General features: G+C 44.7%; 3 protein-coding genes across 3 annotated transcripts in view; 1 reads left to right on the top strand and 2 right to left on the bottom strand.

The window, feature by feature from the left end:
• Positions 1-13,396, bottom strand: part of LOC106811409 (E3 ubiquitin-protein ligase UBR4-like) — a 17,337-nt gene extending 3,941 nt beyond the window's left edge. Inside the window, exons 1-22 of the mRNA XM_014814998.1 lie at positions 13,278-13,396; positions 11,721-11,961; positions 11,208-11,328; positions 10,788-10,966; positions 10,241-10,326; positions 9,752-9,831; positions 9,216-9,310; positions 8,459-8,551; positions 7,674-7,818; positions 7,027-7,150; positions 5,967-6,069; positions 5,344-5,503; positions 4,764-4,843; positions 4,008-4,220; positions 3,427-3,609; positions 2,806-2,928; positions 2,400-2,537; positions 1,870-1,961; positions 1,142-1,192; positions 956-1,006; positions 613-820; positions 192-352 (exon numbers count right to left, since the gene is read on the bottom strand). Of these exons, the coding sequence (XP_014670484.1) occupies positions 192-352; positions 613-820; positions 956-1,006; positions 1,142-1,192; positions 1,870-1,961; positions 2,400-2,537; positions 2,806-2,928; positions 3,427-3,609; positions 4,008-4,220; positions 4,764-4,843; positions 5,344-5,503; positions 5,967-6,069; positions 7,027-7,150; positions 7,674-7,818; positions 8,459-8,551; positions 9,216-9,310; positions 9,752-9,831; positions 10,241-10,326; positions 10,788-10,966; positions 11,208-11,328; positions 11,721-11,961; positions 13,278-13,396 (2,846 nt within the window). The remainder of the gene's footprint in view (positions 1-191; positions 353-612; positions 821-955; positions 1,007-1,141; positions 1,193-1,869; positions 1,962-2,399; positions 2,538-2,805; positions 2,929-3,426; positions 3,610-4,007; positions 4,221-4,763; positions 4,844-5,343; positions 5,504-5,966; positions 6,070-7,026; positions 7,151-7,673; positions 7,819-8,458; positions 8,552-9,215; positions 9,311-9,751; positions 9,832-10,240; positions 10,327-10,787; positions 10,967-11,207; positions 11,329-11,720; positions 11,962-13,277) is intronic.
• A 26-nt stretch (positions 13,397-13,422) lies between these two features.
• Positions 13,423-19,636, bottom strand: LOC106811415 (E3 ubiquitin-protein ligase UBR4-like; the record flags this gene model as incomplete). Its single annotated transcript, XM_014815002.1, is given in 9 exon segments — positions 13,423-13,455; positions 14,180-14,239; positions 14,741-14,987; positions 15,430-15,611; positions 16,315-16,529; positions 16,875-17,004; positions 18,096-18,199; positions 18,504-18,601; positions 19,563-19,636. Coding segments are annotated over 7 exon segments (945 nt in total). The 3' UTR covers positions 13,423-13,434.
• Positions 19,637-19,769: 133 nt separating this feature from the next.
• The window catches only part of LOC106811412 (prefoldin subunit 6-like), an 8,030-nt gene continuing 7,348 nt past the window's right edge, over positions 19,770-20,451 (top strand). The window contains exon 1 of the mRNA XM_014815000.1: positions 19,770-19,865. Within this exon, the coding sequence (XP_014670486.1) occupies positions 19,802-19,865 (64 nt within the window). The 5' untranslated portion in view covers positions 19,770-19,801. The remainder of the gene's footprint in view (positions 19,866-20,451) is intronic.

Below are 20,451 nucleotides of genomic sequence, written 5' to 3'. Positions count from 1 at the left end.
ACACACACAGAGAGAGAGAGCAGAGAGAGAGAGAGAGCAAGAGAGAGAGAGAGAGAGAGACACACACACACACAGAGAGAAATGCAGAGATAGAGAGAGGCAGACAGACAGACAGACACAACCACGGTGTGAATTCCCCCCGGCCGCGAGGACGGGAATGTCGGCCGATCGAACGGCCGGCGCGTACGTACGTCGTGAGGTCGCTGCACAGGCAGACGAGAGCGTGCAGCGCGTGCTTGAGGGACGCCCCACAGCAGAACAGGGGCTGGCCGGACACGGTGGCGATGTGCGCGGTGGTGATCGCCGACGCGTAGCTCACAGACGGCAGGTTGTCGTTCGCAAACGCGTTCTTCTGCAAGGGAGAGCGAAGAGTAAATAATCAGTGGTGATTACGTACTCATGCGCGCGCGCACACACATACACACGCATACAAACACACATGCAAGCGCACGCTCGCACGTACACACGCACACGTACACACCCACACACATACACTCCCACCCACACCCTCCAACACACACCCCCACCCACACCCTCCAACATACACTCCCACCCACACCCTCCAACACACGCCCCCACCCACACCTCCACCCATGCCACGCCCCTACGCACCCAGGCGCCGATCGCTGGGAAATCGGACGAGCCGCTGCCCTTCCACTTGTCGAGCGTGTTTCGCAGCGACTGCGGGAAGTATCCGACGATGCCCATGTTGAGGTCGGACAGCTTGACGGCGACGCGCGTGCGAGCGATGCTCAGCGCGACGCCGTACGCTGCCGTCGCCGCGGCGCCCTGCGACGGAGGCTGCTGCAGCAGGCTAGACCTGCAGAGAAAGACGCGGTTACACGAGTCGTGTCACGCGTACGCTGCCGTCGCCGCGGCGCCCTGCGACGGAGGCTGCTGCAGCAGGCTAGACCTGCAGAGAAAGACGCGGTTACACGAGTCGTGTCACGCGTACGCTGCCGTCGCCGCGGCGCCCTGCGACGGAGGCTGCTGCAGCAGGCTAGACCTGCAGAGAAAGACGCGGTTACACGAGTCGTGTCACGCGTACGCTGCCGTCGCCGCGGCGCCCTGCGACGGAGGCTGCTGCAGCAGGCTAGACCTGCAGAGAAAGACGCGGTTACACGAGTCGTGTCACGCGTACGCTGCCGTCGCCGCGGCGCCCTGCGACGGAGGCTGCTGCAGCAGGCTAGACCTGCAGAGAGAGAGAGAGAGTTCTTTCACGACTCGCGCGATGTGTTTCGTGTGGATTTCGTGTGGATTTCGAGACCAGTTTCGGATTGCGTTCGGGGACGGCCGCGGCTGTGCTACTCGTGTGTGCCAAATTAGGCCCGAAAACTTCTGACTGAGAAAATCTTCTGAATGAGGAAAACTTCTGACTGAGAAAATCTTCTGAATGAGGAAAACTTCTTACTGAGGAAATCTTCTGAATGAGGAAAGCTTCTGACTGAGAAAATCTTCTGAATGAGGAAAACTTCTTACTGAGGAAAACTTCTTACTGAGGAAATCTTCTGAATGAGGAAAGCTTCTGACTGAGAAAATCTTCTGAATGAGGAAAACTTCTGATAGAGGAAAACATGGGGGCTGCTTGTGTCTCGCTCAAACAAACGCAATTCGTCCCGTCGCGAGGGACGTTCACGCACGGACAAAAGATGAACAGCATTAAGCGAAAAAAAATACCTCGCAAACTTCAACACATTTTAATAAATTAAATTCATTTGAGAAAATCGACTAAAACTAGACATTAGTGGTGTACTGAGAGTTTCAGAATTACACTCGTATCAATACTAGTAACATTTACATTATATTATATTATTATAGTTAAGATTTATTCATCTTGAATCTAATTTGATAGGAGTGACGATGGAATACCTGATGAATGCTCGGTAGGTGTCGATGAGAGTGAATATAGGAGGCAGCAGCCTTTGTGCTGCCTCCACCACGTTCTGAGGATCGCTGTCAGGCTAGAAACGAAAACAAAGATTCAACAATTGCATCACTACAAAATGTCACCCTATAGCTTTACTGCAGAGAACAGAAACGGAAACAAAAGATTCAACAATAGCATCACTACGAAATAGGATACTATCTATCTTTACCACAGAGAACATCACATAAACCAATTCCCTTCCACACGTACTGACCCTCGCAGCAACGCCCTCACGTATCACTGACCGTTTTTACAAGTGCTTCTTAAACTATTTCAGTGTCATTCACCCTCGAGTCTTTATCACAAAATTTCATTCACCCACGACAAAATTTCCTGATGTTTTTCACCGATTTTCATCCACCCCCCACCCCAAATTTCCTTCACCCTTGGGTGAACCATTCACCAGTTTAAGAGGCACTGAGTCTATCGGACGGCAATCTCGACTCCCCACTAACAAGTGAACGTCTCTCACCGCGGGTTTTGAGAAGCTGTCGTCAAGCGAGACGTGTACTTTGGCGATGACGGCGTCCAGCAGATAGACATCCATCAGACTAGGCAGACGCTCCGGGGCGACGATGGTGTTGGCATGGCAACCGGGAAACAACGACAGCTGCAAGTGCGGGGCGTAGCATCATTTGTAAGATGAATTTTTATACATATGTATTAAATTAACAATGTATACAATGTTTTTTTTTTACAATACATGTTTCCTTTATATTTATAATTAATATTTACTATATAATGTTTATATTTAATTATACATGTATAATATTATGATTATATATATATATATATAGAATTATTATATTTACTATTCTATTTTTGATCTCTATATGTATATATTTATCTATACGACTCGAGATATTTATGTGAAATACCTGTTTCGCGACAAACATCTCTGTGAGTTTGATATCGAAGCTGACACTATTGCAAGCCTTGCTGGAGTTCTGAACCAGAAGCTCAGCATCGGTGTTTGTGAGACCTTGCTTCACGAGGTAATCCTGCAGCAGACGTAGTCTTAGTTAGCACTCTTAATAACAGTTTCCCACAGTCATCCCAGGGCCTGTTGCCAAACCAACAGAATTCCCTGCTGGCCTAGCAAGATCTGACTTGTTCTTGAAGTTGGGCAAACTGCCCGAACCAGCTAATGTGAGCGATGTGTTGTGACTAATCCCAAAATAAATGTATATTCCATGGCTTTTCTTAAAATCCCTAATACTTTGCAGGAATGACAAAATTCTGATGAAAAAAAGGGTGGCAGGACACCTATATCCTAATTTCAAGTGTACTTTTCTAAATTTCGAAAACATTTACAACTTAACAAAACATTCAGAGATTAGACATTTGCCAAACCTAACACCTCGTGAAAAAAAATACAGCACAGACAGCAATTCAATACAAACTTTCTACTCGCTAACATTACGGCTACTTATACCCATCATCATTTCACACTACTCCTGACAATTGATACGTGAGCAGATAACCCCCTGTTTCCAGACCTTGGTCCACGTGTTGAATGCTCTATGGGCGAGCCTTGGTGCCCAGCGTAGCAGGTTTAACAGGTGCGCTCCGTCGCTCGGAAGGCTGTCCGTATTGAGGCTCTCGATGTACTTGATGGACGGTGGCAGGCAGGCCATGAGACGCCACGCTGTCATGAAGTGATACTGCAGGAAGCAGGCACCCTACAAAACACATCAATAACTATGAAACAGCCTGCCATGAGGTCACGATGTGATACTGTTGCTAGGATCGCAACATTATTGCAGGCTAGGCGCAAATTCAGTTTTTCACACGTGCATCCTAAATGCTGACATCACGCCACTTCACTGCCACTAATCACTGTCGTTAAAACGTCCAACCATATACGTCTCTAGAACAACAACGATTAGCCAGAGCTACCAGTCAGTCGCCGTCAGATATATCTATCAATCTCTGCAGAGCTGCCGTCCCCACGTCATCTGCCATCACCTACGACCCGCGAAAATCATATACTAAATACTATACTATATGATATACTATACTAAATAACATAAACTCGACTATCGAACGGTGAATCGACCTAGCCGCTCTTCGTACGTACCAGCAGCGAGGGCTTGCCACTCGTCGTCGTCGTCGTCGTCGTCGTCGTCGTCGTCGTCTCCCCCGCCTGCTGCTGCTGCTGCTGCTGCTGCTGCTGCTGCTGCTGCTGCTGCTTGCTGCCGTAGTTTACGCCCACGTTCAGCATCGTCATGCAGGCTTCGTAGAAGCGGTTGTAGTCGAGCTGGTCCTTGCCGGACATGAGCGTCGTCGCTCCCTGCGCAACGAGAAGCAGAGGCAACGTTTCAATCGTCGCCCGATGAGTGTAGGCAACCGAGGTGAAACAGCATTGTACAGCAAGTAGGCAGCCATTCTATCAATTGCACAGCAAGCAGGCAACCATGCAATCATTGCACAGCGAGTAGGTAGCTGAGGTAAAACAGTGCGCGCGTACAGGCTCCACTTGCGAGGCTGCCGACATTCGAATGTCGGGTAAATTCGTAGTTTTATTTAATCGCAAATGTGTATTGCGAAATGTGATTAGAAAACAAGTGAAATTAATTCTCTTGCATGTTTAAAGTGTCAGTCGATGTCGTAATGGCCAATTATTAAAAATGATTAAAAATTACCTTACTTACAACTATTACATAGGTCAATGGTAATGACCAAGATAAGTTTGACAGTGATACACACCATTTATAGTGTAGCACTACGGTCGACCACCGTATTTTCACACACGGTAAAACCACTTGTAAAGTACAGTAAATTGTGTAAATTTACTAGTGATGATGTAAGTCATCATGCCTCTCGTTTTACTTACCAGTCCGTCTATGTGAGGGGTTTTATGCATGTTGAAGTCGGTAGAACAAATATGATAAAACCTGGGCTTCATCGCTGCACCTAGGTAGGAAAGAACAAGATTAGTGTTGCTTAGACTGGGGTTGTTGTTGAAATATAATTACTGTTACAAGGCAGTAATTTTAACAGCGAAGAAATTTCCACGGGGGTCATCTAATCTTCAAGGAGACCAAAGCAAGAAAGGAGGGCATCCACGTGCACTTTCTGTCCAAACCATGTTAAAATTTAACACCTTCATTATGCCATCCGGGGGGGAAGAACCAAAGGGACATGTTTTAAGTGGACTAGGCACTGATACAACTCGTGCACACACAGCGTATGACAGGATTTACCTCCAGTGTGCACGGTGTACAGTGAAAAAAATACACGGGGGCTCGGGGCGATTTAGCCCCCGAAATGCCAAAAAGAGCCCCCGTAAATTTGCATAGCGTTCAATGCAAACCAAATTTTAGAGTGCTATTTTCATGCACGCGAGCTTGAAAAGTAGCCCCCGAAAAATAAATTTAAATTTTTTCCCTGACGGTGTATGACACTGCACTTACCGGGTCCGTCGCAACACGATATGTTCTTCCTGTAGCTGTCCTCCACTTCCTTGCAGGGGAAATGCAGCTTGATCTTAGCCTGCGCGAGCACGTTCTCCGCCTCGGCCGCCGTCGACATCAGCTGACCGCTCGTCTGGTACGTGAACAGATTCCACTGCACCTAGAATAACGTCGCCGCAAACATTGTACAACCGTACGTGGAAAATCGCACGCTGCAGTCATTTCTATTACTTAACGTTGGATTTCACGTGTAATTTTTTTAAAAATATTTAAAAAAACGTTGACATCCATGTGTAATACGTGAATAGATTCCACTGCACCTAAAATAGCATCGCCGCAAACCTAGCACGACACATACGTGGGCGATCTACGTATTACCATACATGGGAAATACGTGGCACAATGCAGTCCTTTCTATTACTTACGTTTGAATTCACACGTGATTTTTAAAATGTTTTTTTTTTTTAAAAACGTTGACATCCTTGTATAGTAACATCGCGCCCAGTCCACGATCGTTGCCGGTGTAGGTGTTGCGAAACATGAACAAGCCTCGAGTATTATGTCATGAATCATTGACCGTGACCAGTAGTAACCGTTCAAACCCGCTGTGAGGTCATTCGTACCTGTTCGGTAAGGGCCAGAGGTGCGGCGTAGAAGTTGTGCAGCAGGTATTCAAACAGCAGGACGAATCGAGTGATGTGAGGATGCACACTCCCCTCCAGGAAGCTGTAAGGATGCGAGACAGAATGACGTTATGAATTTAATTTAAATTAGTGTAATTATAATGTATTAGTGTATTAGAGTACTTAATACTCCATGGTTCATACAGGACAGAAATTTTTTTCAAGGACTTTTCAAGGACTTTTCAAGGACATTTTATCGGAAATTCAAGGACATTTTATCAGACATTTAATCGGAATTCATACACAGAACAAAACATACCTGGATTAATTTAATAACCCCATTCTTAATCACTGCATGTCACCTCTAAAACTTACCTGGATCACATTAATAAACCCTTCTAAACACTGTCACTGTGACATACCTTGATTTACTGACTGATTTTAGTGACTTACTGTAATTTGTGATCATCATTTAACTGTCTATCGTGTCTATAGCTTTTTAAGCTCATTTAACACAATTTTTATTGAGGTTTACACATTATTGATGGTACAAAATTTCTTTTTATTACAGGCAATAATTCTTTTTAAAAATTCAAGGACATTTTCATGAAATTCAAGGACTTTTCAAGCACAAAATCAACATTTACTAAATTCAAGTACTTTTCAAAGACTCCCCTCAAATTCAAGGACTGTGCGAACCATGTACTCTATTATATTTAAATTTGTATTAGCGATGTTGCAAAATTATCAGGTCACGGCAAGAACACATGAACATTTATTGCAGTGCTATGCACATACTAATCAATATGTCACACAAATTAGGGAATTATCACCAAGCATAACACATTTCAATATTGTCAATGTACATTGAAATACTTGTACCTATTTAAAAGATTTAATAACTAATACAATAGAAAAACTAATAGTAATAAATAATATAGATAATAGAATAGTAATCTCGAGTATCACAGACAAGCATGATGATGATTAATGATTTATTTATCTAGACTATTATTTTATCGCTCTACTTGTGGACGTAGAGGGGGGGGGACAGCATTACCTTTTGTCTAGCTCTCCGAATTCAACCATCAGGTGTCCACACTTGATAACGATCATTTTCTTCTGCATGCGAGGCAGCGTGTGGAAGAAGAAGAGCAGCAGCTGGAGATGCTCCACGTTCACGTCTGCAACAACACGGCAACACCGTTTCCCACTAGTCCTCGTCGACAGAGACTTCCGACGTACTCAATACGATTAACTATGAGCCCACGAAGTTCGTCACGTCGAGACGCCAACCGCGCCATGTCTCATCGAGACGAGACATCTCGCTACACCGTCTCGCGCACGAAGCCATTTGTTGGTGCATCGGCAGCCGCACTAGCATGCCAGCAGGAACAGGCGGCTCAGCTTCGCGCGAATGTGACAACGTGTGTCGAAGCTCATGCACACAATAACGCGGGGCAATCATTGCATCCCTGGAGGCAAACGCTGCGTTGCTTCTCACGAGCTAAGTAGACATTCGAGGCTACACCGTCGTTTTCCCGCAAGCCTCGAACAGAGACTGCCGATCGTGCGGTTATACGAAAAATTATGCGTCTGTGAAGATCGTTACATTAAGAGACAGCGCCACTTTGCTTCTCCCGAGCTAAGCAGAGAATCGAGGTTACACGGTAGTTGTTTTCTTGCGAGTTGACTGTCGCTCGTTACCTTCCATGTCCTCCACCTGCAGTGCGTCCTGATTGAGCGCGCCGCACCGCAGCGCGTCGAGGAATCGCTCCAAGATGTTGACAATCACCACCTCGCTGTCCCACTTCAGCTGATCGCGATCTCTCTGCTGCCACAGTATGAGCACCTGCGCGCGCCAGGACGGATTATGCACTTGGACAATAACACAGGTTTCGGTAAATTAGCTAGGCTAAGATGCCTTTACCATGATTACCGCTATAGCTGCACGTACGTCTATGCATTGAGGGTCTATTGTACGGGAGTCAAGATTAACAAGGATCCGCTACTTTGCATAGGCGCTCAGTTCCTAAACAGGTTTCACTCCGTAAAGTAGCTAGGCTAAGATGCCTTTATCGCGATAGCTGCACGTTTGATTACGTGTATAAGAGTCAAGTTTAACAAGGATTCGCTACTCTGCATTTTGCCTAGTGTGTTGCTCGTTTATCGGGTAGAGGCAGTCGTGAACCAAATTTTCTGCGTGAGTTCCGAGGTTTTCCGAAATGAATAGACAGATGTTTACATTTATACCCACGGATTCACATGCTTTCTCACACCACGCGGGGTGCCTTTAGTAAGTCTAACCACCATAACAGCAAAACACCCACAGCAAACCCCGAGCGAACACGCGGCACAAAATTGTCTTTTCTACCACCTTTACCACTCTAGAAAAAAAGTGTGCGGTAACTTTTCCGGCGGCAGACCCACTTGTCCGGGAGAAGCCAGCCTCGGGTGAAGTTTGCGGCTTCGGCGGAAAAACAACAACTCACCTGAGCGAGAACGGCGAGCGTGCGTGGGAACACCTGCAGGGGCCAGTCTGCCTTCGACATCAGGCTCACTCCCAGCTGCGTGAGCAGCACGTCCTAACAAAAAACACACGCGTGAGATGAAGAATTATGGCGAGATTACAACCTAAGATGACGTCCTAACGAAAAACACACGACGAAGAATTATGGCAAGATTACAACCTAAGATCACGTCCTAACGAAAAACACACGACGAAGAATTATGGCAAGATTACAACCTAAGATCACGTCCTAACGAAAAACACACGCGTGAGATGAAGAATTATGGCGAGATTACAACCTAAGATCACGTCCTAACGAAAAACACACGACGAAGAATTATGGCAAGATTACAACCTAAGATCACGTCCTGAAGAAAAACACACACACACATGCGTGAGACGAAGAATTACGGCGAGAAAACAAATGAACGCTTCGACCGTCCGGCACGAAAGAGAAACCGAGATCAGCGGATTTTGAACGGAAGCCAAGACGTGAAGCATTAGAGCTCTGAGTGCACGTGTGTTGTGCACACACCGACAGATTGCATACGAGCAAAGCATGCGTATTACGTCACCGCATCGAATAAACACATCGTGCTCACACACGCTCATGCCAATCGAAGGAGGAGATTGGATAGGATAGCATCACAGCTACAAACGTCTAGAGACAACTACTGCTGTACATGGTGAGTCTGCAGCTCACATGGTGTTAGCTGCAGTCTCACACCCTGCTACCATACCTGGTGCGCTTCGGTTAGCAGGCCCGTTGCGATGAGGTTGTGGTTGAACTTTGCAAGTGCACTGCTGAAGTCTTCACAAACGTGGCACGCGTTCGCTGCAACGACATCTTACAATAAATACAAGGTATCGTGTATGGCGCACCTAAACACTTGTATGAGGCACTCGAAAGAGCTGCCAAGTATCTTTTACAAGCAGGTGTCCACACTATTACAGTGGTTTCCTTGTTTAACTGTCACTCGAAGGAAACACAAAGTTCCCTTTACAGACATGTGCAAATGTCCATTCCACAGAAGTGACAGCTAGCATAAATTAAACTGTATATTGGAACGTGCCTGGCACTAACATTTTTTTTATATTTGAGTCTAGCTAGACGCATTCATGTGACTGACTATTCATGTAAGTATTCATGTCACGTATGGGGAAGACAGAGGATAGAAATATCTACTCGTCATAGGTGAAGGTAAATTTCTTTTGTATGATCACAATATTGAAGTTTCAATTGAACATTAAGGAAACTTAAAGTGCTAAAACTCACAGCTCTCTCTGTTTGTATCCCTGTCCAGATCTCGGATCACACAGGCTAAGCTGGCCATGTGGGGCTCTCCAAATGATGTCCTATAATAAAATTCGCTCCCGTTCGGTAAAGCTCGAAGCATTCGTCGTTATTCTGCACATTTTCCTGAATGATGCATAAACAGCAACTTGGGCCAAAGTGGAGATAAATATTTAAACTCGCCCTTAAATGTTAGTGCTGGCCCCAATATTATAGTATGGAGGCAAATTGCAAAAGCATTTCAGGGCTGAGCAGTATAGATGGCAATCCTTCATCATGAGCTCCACCCATAAAATATGCATATGTGATATCCTCATATGAAAAATACAAGCATTTAAAATATTTTATAATAAATTTGCTTAATACAATTAGATGTTTTAGTCCTGTTTCTGGAAATAAATTTGTGTGAAGGGCTTACTTACATTGCAATGTAAAAACATAATTAAAGACGATGTCAGTTTTCCTGATTACCTGACATATTCCTGTATCTCAGAATGATTCGAGTTCAGGAAATGCTGATTCATAAACAGCATAACATCGGTTGCTAACGTCATATACTAAAAGCAAAAAAGCAGACGTTTTTCACAATCAAAACTAAATAATAAAACCACCTATTTTTTAAATCGTTCCTTTCGATTGTCAAAAAACAAAAATCTATTAATACATAAGATGTTTTTACCCAACTTAGCTAAATTAGCTAAAATAGCTTAGCTCATTTAGCTACAATGTGATGATTGAGCGATAGCATAAACATATCTACACAATATACATGTGTACATTGTATAGGTTTGTATGGTCACCATCCATGAATAAAAGATAAATACAATATAGATAAACGAATAAAGATGAAATAAAGAATAAAAAATAAAAAGAAGAAAGAAGAATGAAGAAAGAAAAAAGAAAATATAAAATAAAGAATAAAAAATAGAAAGAAGCAAGAAGCACGAAGAAAAAACAAGAAAAGAAAAAAGGAAAAATCAAGAATAAGAATAAAAGGATACAGATAAATCCTACATACCCCTTCCGGTTCCCTTCTGTCAAAGTCGATGAGCACGATCGGTGAGTCTCCACGCTGCTTGTTAGACTTGCCACCCTCCGTGCTCGGTGGAGGAGGGATGGCGGGAGCAGTGGGCTCCCGGCCATGCTGCGAAACAGTCTCCTCAAACCAGTGGCCGAATATCGGTTCGCTATCCTCATCTGCAAGTGAAGGCAGAGTCTTAACAAACTCCCATAGCTAGCCTGGTCCAAGATTAAAAAGTTCATAAATTCAAAAAATTTATTTTACAAGGAACGTACGTGAATAAAGCATCGTCACTGCCCTACCTGCTCTGCCTCCATTATTCCCCATAAATACAATGTTGTGTATGAATCCTACATATCCTATACATAAAGTGTTGTTCAAAGTTAATATTCGAATCCCCCCTCGAGTATAGCATACCTTCTTCTGCGCTGCTACCCTCTGAACTACTGAAATCATCTTCGTAGAACGTGTTTGAATCTGAAGTGCTCGCAGTCTCTATCTCATCGCTGCCTTTGTGTTGTTTCTTCAGCATGCAAGCCTAACATGAGATGAATCGAAGTCAAGTATGAACAACAGTAGCAATCAAACTAGTCAAACACACGCATTTAAACTTGATATTTCACAAAAAAATATAATTGTCGGATTTTCAGTAGTCAGAACAGTTACTCTAAAACAACTGATCATTTACATGATTTTGGCATGGCCTAAACAAAAGCAACTTGCTCTCTAAACTGATTTTCTCCCGCATTTTACACATCAAACAATTTTCTTTTAAAAAACAAACTTTAAATTGGGTTAGGACCTACCTAAATTTGAGATAATTGCACAATCTATGTATATATCTATCTATCATATATATATATATATATATTATTTATATATAATAATAATAATAAATAATATATACATAATACGTGACAGACAGCTCACCTTCCTGTAGGCGGTCGTGAACAGTGAGAAGAGCAGGTTGGTCATGTGGACGTCATTGCGCAGCAGCCGTATGCGCTGCCACGCTGTGTAGGTATCCACCACCCTGCCCAGCTCCGCCGCCGGCAGGCTGGCCTCCTCCTCCGTCGCAAAGCACTCCACAGACAGATCCTCCATCAGAGAGCTCATCAGGTGTATCGCCTTCGACGCGAGAGCCAGAGAGAGCACTCCCAAACACTGGTGCCTACACACGATATATACATATAAATAAATAAATATATATATATATATATAGAGAGAGAGAGAGAGAGGAGAGAGGAGAGAGGAGAGAGCCAGAGAGAGCACTCCCAAACACTGGTGCCTACACACGATATATACATCATCAATACGTCATCAAGTGCATTACCTTTGATGCAAGAGCTACGTATAGGCCTTCTAAACACTGGTACCTTCACATGATATCGAAGAGTAGATAATAACACACGAGTGAGACACTCGATTCCGCATTTTAACACGAATTTTTCTTACAAACTTGCGCACCAATAAAGAAGCCAGTGTATAGTTCCTTCAGCTTTATTATGACCACTAATCCACTCACTCTTCGTGTACTGAATATTACGTTTATCATATAGTTTGCTAGCGTATTGCTTGTAAATCGTAATCTGTGCATGAGGCTGATTCACACAATTTCCGCTATGTGTGCGAGTGTTAAGACAAATTTTGAAGCTACTAGTGGCGCCAATATTTAGCAACTGGACTTGTTTTCCAAATCATTCGTGCCCCGATAGGGTTGAGAGACAATCTAAATGTTCCGACTTTTGATCTCGTGAGGACCGCGAGACGCGCTCAGTTATTGTGATCGCAACGACCAAGAAATTTGACATACTTCTTACATAGTAATGATACGAATATATAACAATATTCTCTGTAGTATTGCAGTAAGTATCACATTACGCAGCGCGCAGGTAAGTCAAGTACTTTCCCTATCGGTCCCGTTGTAAATATTGCTGCCAACTATAGTTCAAATTTGTCTTAAACACCTCACACAATAGCAGGTAAGATGTTGTGCCGACATTCAGTTCGTGCTAAGATTAAGATCTTAGCAGCAATACTGCTATACAAATATATGTAAACGAATATCAGTAACTCACGGAAGGTGCGTGATTTAGTGGTCATAATAGCTGAGGCACGTTATATCACTTGCTTCGTTAATTGGTGGCAAATTTTGAATGCAAACAATCAGTTTAAAAATGCCGGGAATCGGCTGTCCACCTTGTGTTATTACTACTTTGATGATACATTACATAGAGATTCAGACCATACTGCCTTATACAACGCAACACCTGTCCCCATAAATTTTCACCTTTTGGTATAAGTTTCTTTTACTAAACTTCCAACGGTTTTGACCGTACATCACTTTTAAGACTATACCAGTTTTGGCTCCATGCATTTTGCTGACACGCAGTTTTGCTATTGAGAAAATCGGCGCGGCAGACGGCCATACAGACGTTCGCGTGCCCCGCCCCCGTGCACAACATTCCGTTAAATCCGGAAGCTCACGCCCTTTTTGCGTGCTTCGACGACCTGCCCGGCGCCGGATCCTTCTTCGCCGGCGAAGCTGTTCTTTGTGTTTCCTTCGCCCTTGCCGCGCTCGAGACCGCCGCCGGCGTGTCGCCCATGATGTGCTGTAGTCCGACGAGCAGCAATCCACGGGCGTTCATGTGGAAGTTTGCAGGCTCTTCCACGAGAAGGAACCGAGACCATGGGTTAGCACTCGCACACCACGGGCAGGCATGGGAGGAGGTGGAGGAGGGGAGGGAGGTGAGGAGAGGAGGAGGGCGAGGCAGGTGAGGAAGAGGGAGAGGGGAGGAGGTGCGGAGAGGAGGGAGGGGCAGGTGGGTGAGGAGCGGCGCAGGGAAGGAGTGTGAGGAGAGAGGAGGTGAGGAGAGGGGGAGGGAGAAGGTGAGGAGAGAGGAGGGGAAGAGGTGAGGAAAGGAGGAGGGGAGGAGGGTGAGAGAGGAGGGGGAAGAGGTGGGAGTAGGAGGGAGAGAGGAAGAGAGCGGGAGAGTGAGGAAGAGGAAGGAGGAGGGAGGAGCGAGAGGAGGGCGGAGGAGGTGAGAGGAGGATGGAGGGAGAGGTGAGGAAGAGGTGGGGAGCGTGAGGAGAGAACGCTGATAGAAGGGCGGAGTGTTGAGGAAGACGAGGAGAGGAGGAGGGAGGAGTGATGAGGGGAAATGGAGGGAGGAAAAGGAGGGGAGGAGTGACGGAGAGCAGAGGATGGGGGGAGGAGGTGAGGCCAGGGGAGAGGGGAGGGAGAAGACGAGGGCATGTTATTTTTTGTGCAAGACAGGAATATTTGTTATATTCATTATATTATGTGGACGTAATTTAGCTCCCTCTGTGAGGAGTCAACACATAGACATTTGAAAAGAAGATTTATAAATATTTTAGTTTTCACTTACGTGGCCTCCAGCTCTGGTAGAATTCTTTATCACTGTTGCAACAGCATTGTAGTTGTCAAGCTAGAAAACAAATCACAAATGTTTCATTTATGAAGTGGAAACACTTATTTTGCACACCCCCTTATATTAATATTATATTATATTATATATATTATATAATTATATTAATATTATATTATATTATATTAATAGCAACAGACAATCGTTTTTCAGGCAGGTACTATTATAATATACAAAACTATATTCACAAATAAATATATGTGAAGTTTTAATTATTTTAGAGAAAAGGAAATGACACATTCGGTTTAACAAGAAATTTTAGGGCACCAAGGCAAATCTGATAGGCAACAAGACAAGAAATTTCCTTTAAATAAAAGTTATAAATACCACTTACATTTCAACAGCACTTTTTACATGTGAAAACGAGACGCACATACACAACGTGGCATTCACGATATATGCTGGTAGGTAGGTAGGTTTGGTTGGCACAGTAAGGAATGTGCAAGCGCGGCGTGTCCGCCTTCGACGCCGTGTCTAAATCTGCGCCCGGTTAACACTCACGCTTTTCTGCACGATGCTCATCGCATACTGCTCCACGTCGTCGTCCTTCTGGATGTTCGCACCTTTGATCTGCGCGGCGGCGGCGACGGCGAGAACGCTGTTGCTCGCGGCGACGGACACGGACGCGAAGAGGCAGCTCATGACGACGGTCGCGACCTTGTGGAGACGCGCAGAGGTCATCGGTTCGAGCAGCGGCATGCTGGTAACGCGCCACACGATGTGAAGGTCGTTCATCAGCCCCTGCAGACTACGGAGGAAACAATGGACTAGAACAAGAGACTGCAGAGGAACAAGGGAAGGTTATTCGTCAATCACAGCAGACTGCGGAGGAACAAGGGAAGGTTACACATCAATCACTGCAGACTGCGGAGGAACAAGGGAAGGTTACACATCAATCACTGCAGACTCCTCGCGCCAACTCTACCTGTTCCTCGTGACCTCGCACTGACCTGTTCTTTGTGACCTCGCACTGACCTGTTCTTTGTGACCTTGCACTGACCTGTTCTTTGTGACCTCGCACTGACCTGTTCTTTGTGACCTTGCAACCTTGCACTGACCTGTTCCTTGCGACCTCCCGACCCCGTACTGACCTGTTCCTCGCGACCTCGTGACCCCATACTAACCTGTTCTTTGCGACCTTATGACCTCGCACTGACCTGTTCTTTGCGACCTCGCGACCTCACACTGACCTGTTCCTCGTGCTGACGGCCTCTCCGACGGTCGTCGGGACGGCATAGGCGCCGCCGGCCAGCGCCTCCTGGCAGCGATCGATGTAGCGTCGCAGGTGGGTCAGCTCACAGCAGACGTCCAGCAGGATCTCGCCCGCGTTGAGCTCGTGAAGCACCGTAAGAATGCTGTCCATGAAGAGAGTCTGCGGCGGCGGCGGGAGTCGAAACGAAAACGAAATCGTTTAGAGGCGAAGGTTTGACGGCTCGATTGGATGCTTTCGGACGTCGCGGAAAAAGAATGAATGTGAAGAAGAAAAAATGGGAAAGAACTGAAGAATGTGTGCGAGTCGAACAGAAATCGGAATCGTTTTTCGGGAGCGAATCTAGCGTCGTCGATGGCCCGATCGCATGCTTTAGGGTGTTGCGGAGAAAGTCAGATGGGGTGCCATGAGGAGGATGTTAGTTTGGCGAAGGGTTATCGGGGTCCACTTACTTTTCAGCTACACTTTTTAAATGCAGCGGGAGTCGAAACGAAAACAAAATCGTTTAGGAGAATAGAGAGTCGTCGGCGGTTTGATCGCGGGAAGTTAGAGTCCGTAGGGCGTCACGGAAAGTTGGGACTGGGAGTCATGAGGAAGATTTTGGTTTGACGAAGTGAACTTACTTATCGATCAAATCATTATTATTATTATTATTAATTATTATGATTAATTATTATAATTATAATTATTAATATTGGATTATTATGGATCGGGGCCACTTGCTTTTCAGCTACACTTTGTAAACACGTGGAAAAAGATGTACGAATGGTGTAGGGCACGGCACCTGTATTTCAGACACTTCCGGAGGGGGGGGGATGCGGAACCTGTGTTTCTCACACAGCCGGAGGAGGGGCAGACTTCACACCTGTATCTCGCGGCTCGGGTCGGTGATGTGCACGATCGTCGTGTCGCCGTCGCTGTTCACACTCTTGATCGGCTCCACCTCCTCCTTGTACTTGGTGCGGCGCGTGCCGCGGATGGGAGACATCAGCTGCTCCACCATGCAGGAGACCGGGTCGACGCGAGACAGCTTCTTAGATGCCTTCCTCTCCTTCTCCTCGTCCGGTTTGTCATTCTTATCTGCGGAAGGCACAGCCGGGTGAATTTTGGGGATCGGGTCGCAACTTAAAGGATAGTTACGACGTAATATGTAATTTATAATAAATATATCGTCATTGAATATAATTATTATGATTGAATCATATATATATGTATTAAAATATATCATATATTATAATAACATATTATCAATTATACATAACAAATATTATTTAAACTAATAATTTCATTGGACTTGTAACATCACCCCGGTGTTAAGATTATCGAAACCATCTTAGATGGCGAGCATAGATCTCAGGATCATCATTGGAAAGCATTTCAGGCGGTCGAGTAATTATGAAACCCCGCGTGATCACGTCGACCCACCGTCGCCACGAGTCTTGATGTGCTGCGGTAGTTTTGCAGACTTCATCACGCTCGTTAGCGTTATCACGTCTGTCCGCTGCAGCAGACTGATGCCCTTGTGCAGCGCCTTGATGCTGATGGCCAGTTGTTTCTGGAACGCATTGTTAGGAGCGTTGAAACCTACATCACTGTCAGGTGAATTACACGCGTAACTTACGTCACGAATGGTTTGTGACAGCTGCTAGATGGCGCCAGCAGTCGAATTCACGCGTACACATAGCGCATACATTCAGCTGAATAACACTCGTCATCAATACATCTGACTGGCATGACACCTAGCTAAGTGGTACTGCGTTTGAGCATTCTATATTTACCACTTGTAATAGATATTAAGATAGTATAGGTTATATACTAACCTACTACTATACTATACTATAGCAGAATAGGTTTATATAATATAGCTGAACTTCTATTTTCTATCTCTCTCTGTCTCTCTCCCTCTCTCTCTCTCTCTCTCTCTCTCTCTCTCTCTCTCTAATGAGGCCAAAACAAAATATATGTGTGGTTACCGTTACAGGCCGGAAAAAATAGGGTAGGTAGGTAGGGAAAACATTTTATTTTATTGAAATATTTTATTTACGAACCATGTCCGAAGGATGTGCGTTGTGCCTTTTGAAGCAGGAACTATCCAATTCATTTTTTTTTCTTTGACTTTAAAGAAAATTGACAATAAAATGTTTAGGGTCGCTGGGAATAATTAGGGTCGGTCGGGAAACCGTGACCACACCTATATTTTGTTTTGGCCTGATCTAAATATCGGTCCATCCATCTTAGGCAACTTATACACCGCGCGACTGCCACTGCAGGGTTCATAGTAGTAAGACACATGTTGAAATAAGGACTTATAAGACCCTTTCTGGAGGCCAAAATAAGAGTTTTTTACGCGATTTCGGACAGATCACCGACTATTAAAGTACACTAATAATATTTATATACACAATTGCACAGCAGATTTAATTATTCCGTATTATATATACAACAATTCTTACTCTAAGTCGAGAACAGTTTATAAAAGCTAGGGTCCTTTGGCAAAAAACAAGGACTATTAAGTACTTTTCTAAGATTTCACCAAAAGTACTAATAAGGGCCCTTATTTTATTTTTGGCAAAATAAGTACTTATAAGACTTTGGAAGACCCGCTACGAACCCTGCACTGTCTAAAAGCACAAGGTATCATCTTACCTGTGACACTGCACACAGCTCGTGAGGATCCCGCAGCCTTAGCAGGAAGAAGCGAATCAGAACACGGCATGCCGACATAACATCGGGCATCCAGCTTTTGCAAACTGCCGAAGGAAATGTGAAAATGTAAAACACATTGTACACTCTATGCAAGCCATATCATGTGCCATGTGGCACATGACAAGTTAAATCAATATAACTACAGTTTAAATACCCATATAAACAATAGCTATTGCATAAGAAGAATATAACACACTCATTGCACATACATTTGTAAGACAGGAATAATAAGTTTGCATTAACTTGCAGACTAAATTACTTCCCTATTATTTTTGCTAGAATATTTTGTATAGAAGTTATTGATTATTACTTTTTATGATCGTGTACTATTTAGTATTTATTGTTTACCATTTGCGGCATTGCAGCCTATGTAATGAGCAGAGAGTGCGGTGAACGCAGAATAGAAGGGTTCTTCATCATCAGAGTGACTGAATATCTCACTCTCACTGGAAAACAATTGCACATGTAAGCACAGAAGTAATACTAGTAATGAAGAATGACTGGTCTGTCATAAACGCATACGATTCAATTTGCATTAATTTTGTTTTTCTGTTCAAGATCTGTTTACCTTGATTACCGTACGCGTCACGGTTCAAGCATCTGGTTGATACATGAAATCTCATTAAATTCTTCCTTCTCTACCCTGACTCTTATAACAGACATGTGCTGACTCGCTAATTGATTTGGAAAAGGTCTACCTGTCCTAATACATATTATTATACATGTTATAGGCTTACTGACGCTCATAGGGTCTATGTCCCCCAGGGTACTGCCAGAACTGGTAAATATTTGATATGGTTAGGGTTAGGGTTAGGGAGTAGGCGTAGGCGACTCCCAAGACTCGTTAGTGGAGTAGGCGAGGTACGGTCCGGCATATTAGATAGTACCAGGGTATGTTCCGGTATACAGGACCGTACTCAGGGTACCAGAGGCAGTATACCCTGGGGGACATAGACCCTCTCAGCCTTACTGACGCTGAGAAGGTCTATGTTCCTTAGGGTACTGCCGGAACGTACCCTGGGTACGGTCCGGTATACCGGAACATATCCAGCTGGTACCGGAGGCAGAGCATATAAATCAATGTGATTTATATGCTCTGCTGGTACTATCTAATGTGCAGGACCGTACCTCGCCTACTCCACTAACGAGTCTAGGGAGTCGCCTACGCCTACTCCCTAACCCTAACCATATCATTATCAGTTCCCAAGGTATGTTCCGGTATACCGGACCGTACCCAGGGTACCTTCCGGCAGTACCCCGGGGGACATAGACCCTCTCAGCCTTACTGACAGTGACAATTCGTCATCAAAATACGGGCCGCAATGAGCACCTTATGATTGATGGTCATTAAAATTCCGATTTCAAAATGAGACATTAGTTTCTTTCTCCATTATCACACATACAGACCTTCTAGAAATCGCATTGACCAAATCCGGCACATCATTTTTGTTGAAACTTCCATAAGAAGCAGCTAAAATTGGTTTTACACTGACAGACCACTCGACTCCTGGACTAGACGACGCCATAGCTCCACTTTTTAGCAGGAGAAATTACCCAGAATGCATTTTAAAATGATATTAAATTACGCACGCGCAATGCACTGCTAGACAATTTACTCTCTCCTCTCTCCTCCATCATAAACAACCATGGCGGAAAGTTTGCAAAAAAGACTTCAGTCGGAGCTAGACAAGTACAAATCAGTGCAAAAAGGTGTGTTTCCCACCAGGTTATAATTAAGAAAATCACTGTACAATCTTTATCTTGCAACTCAGACTTAAAAGGCAATTTAAATTGTGTGCATTGCTGGGATAAAATAATTTGATTTTACGGGGTGGTCAAACGCCCAGTGCAATGATTCGAATAACGAATAACTAAGCCAGGCAGTACCGGCGGCCACTGCCAGATACGCTCACTACCATTACGTGTATCTCAAATAAAATAATCATGACATCTAAGCATTTCTGCCTTGTTAGCTCATCTGACATACCAGTCAGATGCAGCTTGTAGAATCACATGAGCGTGCGTCCATCCGGCCGTGCGTCTGTGCGTCAACAGTTGGGCACAAATCTTAACCGCTCGACGTACAGTCACGATATTCGGGACGTCGGGGGGGATCGTCAAAACGAGTTGGGATGTCGAAGCTGGGGGGTCAAAGGTCATAGGTCAAGAGGTGTAAAAGAAGGGGGAACATTCCCTCCTTAACTCAAGGCATAGGGAGGAAATGCAGAATTGCGGCACAAATCTAAACAGCTCGACCTAGGCTCGTGATAGTCGGTGTATAGCATCATGGTAGGAA

Source organism: Priapulus caudatus, unplaced genomic scaffold (genome assembly GCF_000485595.1).
Source record: "Priapulus caudatus unplaced genomic scaffold, Priapulus_caudatus-5.0.1 Scaffold536, whole genome shotgun sequence".
NCBI lineage: Eukaryota > Metazoa > Priapulida > Priapulimorpha > Priapulimorphida > Priapulidae > Priapulus > Priapulus caudatus.
This window is presented reverse-complemented; position numbering and strand designations above follow the sequence as displayed.